General features: G+C 42.1%; 2 protein-coding genes across 2 annotated transcripts in view; both read right to left on the bottom strand.

Moving 5' to 3' along the window:
• Positions 1–25: 25 nt before the first annotated feature.
• Positions 26–1448, bottom strand: atpsckmt (fATP synthase c subunit lysine N-methyltransferase). The gene is made up of 4 exons (XM_062519996.1): positions 902–1448; positions 578–715; positions 408–458; positions 26–301 (listed from the first exon to the last, which is right to left on the bottom strand). The coding sequence occupies exons 1-4, from the start codon at positions 1178–1180 to the stop codon at positions 116–118; spliced, it is 654 nt and encodes a 217-aa protein (XP_062375980.1). The 5' UTR covers positions 1181–1448; the 3' UTR covers positions 26–115.
• A 1643-nt stretch (positions 1449–3091) lies between these two features.
• The window catches only part of LOC134100892 (neuropilin and tolloid-like protein 1), an 8962-nt gene continuing 2852 nt past the window's right edge, over positions 3092–9201 (bottom strand). Inside the window, exons 4-8 of the mRNA XM_062554380.1 lie at positions 8784–8825; positions 8564–8691; positions 7861–8089; positions 5214–5327; positions 3092–3753 (exon numbers count right to left, since the gene is read on the bottom strand). Coding sequence (XP_062410364.1) covers positions 3125–3753; positions 5214–5327; positions 7861–8089; positions 8564–8691; positions 8784–8825 — 1142 coding nt within the window. The 3' untranslated portion in view covers positions 3092–3124. The remainder of the gene's footprint in view (positions 3754–5213; positions 5328–7860; positions 8090–8563; positions 8692–8783; positions 8826–9201) is intronic.

The following is a 9201-nucleotide window of genomic DNA, read 5'->3' as shown; positions in this document are numbered from 1 at the left end:
TAGCAAATAGACATATACTGGCGTTTATTTTTATTAGACATTTATTAGACTAAACAAACACACAAATACTAATAGCAAAATACTTTCTGCCAAGAAAAAGTAAGCCCAGGGCAGTTTACTTTTCAGTTGCCCTGTTTATCTGTGCTTGGGATTGAAATGTCTTTGCATTATAGACCCACACAGAGTCTATCCCCTCGCCGGTTGTGTCATCAGGAACCCATGAAGGGAAAGGGAAGCGGCAGGCTACCACCCTGGCAGAGCTTTGCAGTTCCTTCCCCAACTTGTGTTCAAGCTGCTCCATCTGTGACAAATAACAGAGGTGATGCATAAGACATTTGAAACTAAATGGGTATAGGTTAAAGCAAGCAGTGTTGATTTGATTATCCAAGAGGCCAAATGATGCTTACCATCTGTGGAACTCCAAAAATCACAACATTGGAATATTGAGCAAAACTAACCTGGAAAAGAAGATATATCAGTACTACTGTACTATCTTTCCTTGCATGTTTACGGTTCACTTATTTGATAACATTCTGTTGAAATAGGCCTATAGGCTAATCTTGATGAGTCTGTTTACCTTCCATAGATCTGATATGTAGAATGAGGTAGAGTGATGAACCCCTTCCCTCCAGGCTCTGTAACGTGAATACCAAACCAGCCATGGGTTGAGCTCAAATCCTACAGCTCTAAAGCCCTTCTTGGCAGCTGCAATCACCTACAAGATGAATGTGTATTCATTTGAACATTTTATTTTCATAATGATTGACAATAAATTAGGTTTCCATTCGTGACTGCTCATCACATTTGTGTGAATAATGCCTGATAAAACGTGGACAAATAGGAATCCGAGCAGTTTGCACAAGAAGCAACGAGAACACTTGGTATCCTGTAGGCTACTTACTATTCTTCCATCTCCACTCCCGATGTCCACAAGTGAGCCTGATCTGTGCTGAAGCACCTTCAGCACATTCTCAACCTGGACCGAAGTCGCCGGAACATATGGGAGGCATATTTTTCTTAGGGCTGGGGCAACAAATGGTCCTGCCACAGCATAGAGGGCAACCAGTGACCCTCCAACTACACAAGTCGCGATTATACCTAAACGCTTCCCAATGCTGTTGCCTTTTACGGCACCTTTTGTTTCTTCCACTGCACTCTCATAGGCGTTGTAATTAGACATAATGTTAGCTTAATTGTAAACTTATCATACCTTGTCTTGTCCTGCCCGAATAAGTTCAACACATGCTAACAAAATCAGAGGTTAGCACCGCTAAGACATGATAAGAAAATCACATGTCGCTGTGAATTTTTGTCTTACGCGCTGGTGTTTTACTGGTGTGGATTTTATTCCAAATATGCAGTGAGCCCCATTTTAAATAACATCTTAATGGCTAGATATTGGACATCAGGACAAGTTCATTCAGTCGCACACCGATGTAGTGGCTGAGACACCAATTTTGTCCGTCACAAAAAGTCCTCCGACTCTGTCTGAATGATTATTTTAGTTCCGCAAAACAGACCGTGAAGTAAGCTGGCACATCGACCTAAGAGTCTCCCCCATTAAATGGTATATTATGGGCAAATCAGCACACACTAATAACAGTGTGATTTTACATATAGCCAATTGAATGATATTTACTAGAACTTAAGTTGATTAGCACAGGATAGCGTCCACTCGTCCACTGGGAGGTTTCCACAAGATTGGAGTGCTGGAGAGTCTGTGGGATTTCTTGCTCATTTATCCAGGATGTGTGAGGTCAGGCACTGATGTTCGATGAGAAGGCCTCGCAATCTCTGTTAGTTCATCCCAAAGGAGTTTGACGGGGTTGAGCTATGCACGCCAGTCAAGTTCTTCCACAATAAACCCCCAATTGTAGGCTACACTCAGGCTCTTTGCCACCCTCTGCTCTTCAGAATTATTTTAAAAATGTTTGTGGATACAGACTGCATAACAAGGTGCTTCATTTGATAAATCTGTGGACTGTGGCAATGGGTCTGAATGGAATGAACATTGGTTTGTAGCCTAGCCTAGTTTGTGCATCCACGATTGAAGAAAGTAGCGGCAAGTTCCAAAATCTCCACAAGGGGGCACAACGCCCCCATAGCTTAGCTGCAGATTGGCCTTACACTGATAGTGTAGGCTATTACCAGAGACTTTATGGAGGACCAAATGACTTTGCCATTACCTGACTGCAGGAATGTTAACAAAATATTTCATTATAATGTGGTAGGCCTATTTATTAATAACTGATTAAAAATGTCACAATTTGCAATGACTCGGCCATTTTAAGATGATGGTATCATATGAGAGACAGGGACCATGCAATGAGGGGTGTGTATTGTCACATATAATAACAACATGAAGACGCAGGCCATTAACAAATCCAAGATTTTTTTCAACATTTTATATAAAAACACAATAACAACAAACATAAATGAGTCACATCAAATAAAAGGAACAAAAAGAAAAACAATATGTCAATCATTCCTTAACTTCAGAGCTCAACATAAATGCAATAATAATAATAATAATAATATGTAAGTAAATCAACATCATATGCAACAGCTTGACAGTGAAAGCATACATGGTTAAATAATAAAATAAAATAAAATAATGCAATAATGCAAATATAATGAAATCATGTATTTCATTGTATCTCCAAGACCTGAAATAATAACTTAAGCCCAACGCCCACCAGACACGCCGTTCAGCGGTGTTCGGCGGTCTGGGCTTGACGGGCAGGATTTTAGAATAGTTTTCTATCTCTGTGCGGCTGCTGCGCGGCAGACGTTTCCAGTGGGCTTTGCTCCATTGAAAACAATGGAGTTCTAATTTTTTTCGTGGCGCAGCGCGCCGCGTACGTGTCTGGTGGGCGTTGGGCTTTAGTGTCATGGAATATCCACAAGCAAAACCATCTCTTTACTGATATCCTCATGTTCTCTACACATGACATGACATGACATGAGTTGATTTTATGGAAGGCAATGAAGAAAACAAAATAAATGAAGCAAATGCTGGTATAACATAAAGAAAAGAGAAACATAAAAACAGCACATTCACAACTGGGGTTTCCATGCAAGTCCCCTCACACCACCTGTCACACATGGCGTGCTGCCACAGGCCTCAGAAATCGTTGGATACTGACCGGTGAACAGCTCTCTGCAGTCTCGCCCTGCCGTGGCTGGGCCCTTCGTCCAGCTCGTCGTCGTCGTCGTCGTCGTCCGGGTCGCAGTCCTCGGCGCCGTCGTGCGAGTAGCTGTGCTTCATGACCAGGATGCTGCGGCGTCCGCTGGGCGTGGTGACGGTGGTGGTGGTGTGGTGCACGGGGTGGTGGAGGGGCAGGTGAGGCAGCGCGGCGGCCTGGCCGTCAGCGTGGGCAGCGGCGGCGGCCACCTCGCGCAGGCTCAGGTCGGTGCGGCTGCCGTGGGCGCTGGAGTGCTGTGAGCCGCAGTGGTGGTCGCGGATGCACTTGGACGAGGAGCGGCGCAGCTTCTGGAAGTCCTGCGGCAGCTCGTCCACGTCGGCCGAGTTGTCGCGGCGCAGCGCGCACAGCTCGTAGTGCGGCGGCTCGAAGGCCTCGTGGAACAGGTTGGGGTCAAAATCATCCCGACGAACAATGTACTTTTTGCGTGGCTGCTTCATCTGGATGATGCCTGACACAATGAGAAGGATGACCACTACACCACACGTCAAGCCGATGATGGTGACGTTCACATGGTCCAGTTGGTCCAGGACACTTGGCTTCTTCTTTTCTGGAAGAGACCAAGATGAACCCACTTACTGGTGATAGTAAACACCTTACGACGGACTTAACAAATCATGAGTAAAACAACAAAGAACTAATTATTGAGAAATGGGAGAAGAAACAATGCTAAGATGTAAACAAATGTTATGCTATTAAGCTGCATATCTGTGTATCTACAGTAACATACACTAATATAATCTTATGTGTGTGTGTGTGTGTGTGTGTGTGTGTTTACAGACCTTTGTATTTCTTTTGTTTGTTTGTTTGTTTTGTAACAAAAAAGAGTTTTGCCGAAGCTGACGGAACCTACGCCACGATCATGTTATCCAACACACCAGAAAACAGCAGATGCCGTTGACCTTTATTTTTGTGACAAAAGTTGTGTTTGTGTTAAGATCTAAAAAAAAAACACAAAACCTTTTAGAGCTTTTTAAAGCCTTTCAGATGCCTAATAAAATGTTTCAAGGGGTCCCTCAGAGTGACAGTGGCCTTTGATGTTGCCTAAGTGTGCTATATTTCAAGAATGTCTGTTGACGGTTACAATTTGACAAAAAGTGAGGACAACTGTGAACATTTGGAAAACATTCTTCTTCATATTTTATAGAGTTGCTTTCATGGACAAAGTATTTTTAATCAGTTTAGATAATTGTTTTAGTTATAAACTAGAAAAGCACTAAGAGAGTGCAGACCTGCCAAGCGAAAACATAGCCGCCTCCTAGAACCAGACGGTGATACGGATCACTCCCAAAATTTTTAAAAAAAGTTTCTTCCTTGGATCATTTAAGACCTCCACTGAAGATTTCATCAAAATCCATCCATAACCCATCCACAACCCATCCACAAGTTATCTTGCGAACAAACAAGCAAACAAACCACCAAACAGACAGACAAACAAACCCAGATGAAAACATAACACCCATGGCGGAGGTAATGATGGAACCCTTCTCTGTTTCAATGGTAGTTGTGAAGCGCAAAAGTGTGATAAATTGAACAATAAGCCTATTTCACAAGATGTCGCCACTGTGTAAACTAACTTTCCCTGGAACAGCTCAGTCTATAGGAAAGACAGAAACAGGAAGATGTTTTACCCTGCCAATTAAGGCATCATTAACATCAACTAGGCCAGACACCTGGACACTGTGAAATTGGCTCATAACAATGACCATATGAGATGAGGAAGAGGTGTTACACACTATCTTCATATTATTTACAATATTAATTATTAAACTCAATAGCTGTTACAATGTTTTGTCCCATTTCTCAAGTAGTTTGGATATAGTCTAGTCCACTCACTGAGAATTGTGATCACTAAGAAGAATTCTGAACGCTCACAATCTTAAAAGGGATTGCTCTAGATACATGTATATGATGCATCGATATTGTCTACAATGTGCTTAGTCCAACATCACGAATGGTATATTGATGGCCGATCAAGAATGGTTTATTCAAACAAGTTGGAAAAGTTACCTTTGCAGCCATTTTCGTCCCATGGATAGACACAGTTCTGTATTCCATTGCAGACCAGGGTGTTGTTGATGCACATGTTACTGTGGCAGAAAAACGTGTCCCCTTCACAAGGCGCTGGAAAGGGAAGAGCATTGGTGGTTAATGAAGTGTCATTTCTTCGACCAGAACACAGAATTAGCATATTAGATTCATTTGCCATGAATGACACAAACTGAACCTGCAAAAACATGCAATAACTTCCCTAGTACTCGCACAACAAACTTGTTTAAGCTATAGTGCAAAGAGAAGACTTGAGAGTAATACTAAATACTGCTTCAACATACAAAACATATAACCAGAGGATGATTGCGCAGAAGTTTAAGCAGCTGGGATGACAGTATAGAGATAGTAGTCTCCCATTACCACAGATGTGAGCATATTAAACTCCATTCTCTACATTCACTACCTTTTATGGTTTTAAACATCGTTGTACTTCAATGGTAAGTGCAAGTCAGGCATATTAGGTTTGTTTAGGACTGACAACCCCATTATTTTCAGGGGTTTCTTTGAAATCTGCAAATTAGGAAATAGTTTTTACCTTCAGTTACCTTGTGAATATAGCCCTTTGTGTCCAATTACCACAAATGTGAGCATATTAAACTCCAATCTCTAGATTCGCTACCTTTTATGGCTTTAAACATCTTTATACGTTAAGGGTAAGTGCGAGTCGGGCATGGTAGGTTTATGAGGTGCGGAAAGGAGGCACTCTGGGAAGAGTTGCTATTCAAGAGTTTCTTGAGGGTAAGGTGAGACGCTTATGCTCTGATAGCTTTTGGTGGATCATTTGGTGAATCGTTCATGTGGGAACTACAAACGTAAACAGTCATGAATTGGCATGTGGGGGACAACAGTACCAGGTGACGTTCTTTGGAGAAACACAACGTCCAAGGTGTAGCTTACGCTTTTATGACAGAGATTCAAGTAACTGGATGCAGACCAACAAGTCACTTTGTGGGCAAGCATTAGTGACATGAATTTGATCCGGGTGGCTATGGGTTGCCAGCCACTGCCAATAAGCAGTGGGGAACATACCTTTCTGTGTCAACTGAACACCAGATGCACTGGTGCATTCTGGACCATCTGTGGAGGTTTCTCTGTGTGCTGGGAGGCCAGTCATATACTGTAGGGTTTTTCCTGGTAAGTAGTGCTCCCAAATCACAAGCTCTGTGACAGTATGATCATTGAGGTGTGCAGGGCATGAACAGCAAGCTACCTTTTCTTATCTTGCACAGCTCCGTGCCAATTAAGCCATTACTTAGTTAAGACATCCTTTGGAGTTTACAGTCCTACTGCCATTCATCATCATGTTATAAAATAGACTACTCTAAGATGGGCTAAAATAGGAACTTATACATCAACACAATTTTAGGCAGTATCACCTCTCAGCCTATATTCATGAAGTATTTAATTTACCGCTCCTAGTCACACTTTCTCACACACTCCATGAACAATGGCTACTTGCTCATTGCTATGCTAAACTTATTAAACTTACTTGATCCACATAAACCCTTCATTTCACCAATTCAAACCTAGCCAGTCAACATGGTTCTCAGGTTTTGGCAAGAAAGATCAGGCCTAGGTCACATCTCGGACGCTAGAGCCTTGGTCGTTCCCTTCACACTAACATTGTACCCAGTCGGACCTGTGTCTAACCTATGTTGAGGGTTTGGTCACCAACAAGTAAGTAACAGGCAACCCGGGTTGACCACTTCAGACATTACATCAGTCAGGGTTGAGGTTGAACACTGGTTGAGAGTTGAGATATTTTAAGACTGAGTTTGTGACTCAGTGACTGTGTGTGACTGACTGTGGCTCATAAGGCATATGCATGTTCAAATAATGTCACAATCATTCCCTGATGATCCTGTGCAAATACCACAGTTACTCCATAACGATTGAAACGGTATATTATACCTGCCGATTATCCAATAACCGGCTCATTTTTCCACAGACTGAGTGCCAGAGTAGTGCTGCGTCGCTACGTCACTGTATTCGCATTTGTATCCCAAAACAACCAGCAGAAATAGACACGTTGTGGTGGAGAAACTTATTATGATTAACTTTGAGCACAAAAAGCTCAAATGTCGAGAGAGTTCAACTGTATCACTGTATCCATTTGTGGAGTAAAACTGGACGTGCCCTAATTGCTTTGGTCGCAAAAAAATCTTTATAGCCTCCTCTCACACCAAGGTCCCTGATAATTGTATGCATCACTGAAAATTCTACAATGAGAAATGTCCATATTTGTATAGCCTACAGACCTTGACTTTGCCTCACTCCTATCCTCAATTCCAACTCCACATACAGTGCCACTAGCACATGTGGTGGTCAAAACGGTGACTTCCTTGTGAGTCATCTGCATTCATCTCCAAATGGTTTAGGGTGATTTCACACTACCTAACCTGCTCTTGCAGGAGTGTGTTATAGTGTTTCATGCCTACTGCTGTCACGTTACAATTGGTGTCTGAAATGCCATTACATCTAACAGGCCTCTGGTTAACAATTATTTGTTTGGATTGACTGATTGATTGATTGATTGATTGATTGACTACCAACTTGGATGGGAACGTCTGCCATATCAATAGAGCAAATAACAGCACCAACTCACGTTCTTGAAAGGTGGTGAACAGGATGCGAAAGCGACTCTTTCGACTCTTCTCATCAGCCCACAACCGCACGACGCCAACGTCAGTGGTTAGCATCACGTCAATTGCCACAGTGCTGCAGAACTTGTTCTTCAGGTGCTCCACAGAGCTGCTTCCATCATACACAGCGACGAAGTTACGCTTGCACTCATTCGAGTTCTGCATCTCATACTCCAGGAAGCGCAAGAAGATCTATGGGGCATGTAAAAAAAAAAAAACGTAAAAAAAAAAAAGAATGATCTATTCAAAAATAATTACTTTGCCATATGTTTTTTTCTATTTCTGTATGGATTATTTGTCCTCAAAACCTAAAATAAAGCACACCAAATCAAATGACAAAACGGAACAGCTAAGGGGGATTTTAAGCACTCTGCTTTACATCATGCCTAACATCGCCCCTAACTATTCTAAAGTCACTGGACACTACATACTCTTGGGGCTATTTGCTTAAGTAAACAATACAGGTCTTTCAGAAATCTTTGTCAATTTGTTTGAATTATACTTGTTTAACATACTACTTGCACTGAAGGACTGTATATACCTGATTCTGTCAGTCCATGTATGTCAGTGCACCATTTTCATCTGAATGCCAAATGTCGTCAGTAACAAAGGATAACAGGAAAGGGGACAGTTACAGTGACTTATGTAAGGGCATGCTGAACTGACCTTAGAGTTGGGTGGGGCTCGTATAAACCACCTACAATCCACAGCTTGTGTGTCCAAGGCTTTGGACTCCTTGGATACCTGGATAGATTCCACAATGCCTTCTGGACCCCCCATCTCAAAATCACAGTCTGAAAAAAAAACAAATTCTGTAAGATGAGAATGCTGTCTGTGAGTGATTTAGGTGGCGATGTGAATTAAAAAAAAAAAAAATGAAACCTACTAGGTAAAGGCGGTAAGGTTCCCATGTCTTTGAAATCGGGATCTGAAAAAAGAAAAGATGTTAGTGTTTGAACATTTCATGACAAAATAGCAGATGTGTTCAGGTGATGGTTACATAATCAGGATGAGCATTAGGGTTGCACAATTTGGAGAAAGTTCTAAAATCTAGTTGTGACTTTTTTTGTACAGATGCTGTGAATAAAAGTGAAATTTGGCTTTGAGTTGGGCCACTTGTGATTGGAGAGCATGCCTTGTGCTGCTGATAGGGGAGCTACTGTACACCAGGCGCGTAACTCAAGCATTCCACTGGCCACGCGTAAAATCCATTTTAGAGGACTGGTCTATTTTTTTTGAATGTACGCGCCAATGTCATGTTTGGTGTAGCTACTTCCATTGATTATAGTGATTATTAACTGCTG

This window comes from Sardina pilchardus, chromosome 2 (genome assembly GCF_963854185.1).
Source record: "Sardina pilchardus chromosome 2, fSarPil1.1, whole genome shotgun sequence".
NCBI classification, from domain to species: domain Eukaryota; kingdom Metazoa; phylum Chordata; class Actinopteri; order Clupeiformes; family Clupeidae; genus Sardina; species Sardina pilchardus.
Note: the sequence above shows the minus strand (reverse complement) of the source record. Positions and strands in the feature narration are given on the sequence as shown.

Coding starts and splice junctions, on each gene's coding strand:
- atpsckmt (XM_062519996.1), bottom strand. CDS start 1,180: ATGTCTAATTACAACGCCTATGAGAGTGCAGTGGAAGAAACAAAAGGT. Junction 716..901: donor GGAGTGGAGATGGAAGAATA/GTAAGTAGCCTA, acceptor TTCATCTTGTAG/GTGATTGCAGCTGCCAAGAA. Junction 459..577: donor ACATATCAGATCTATGGAAG/GTAAACAGACTC, acceptor CTTCTTTTCCAG/GTTAGTTTTGCTCAATATTC.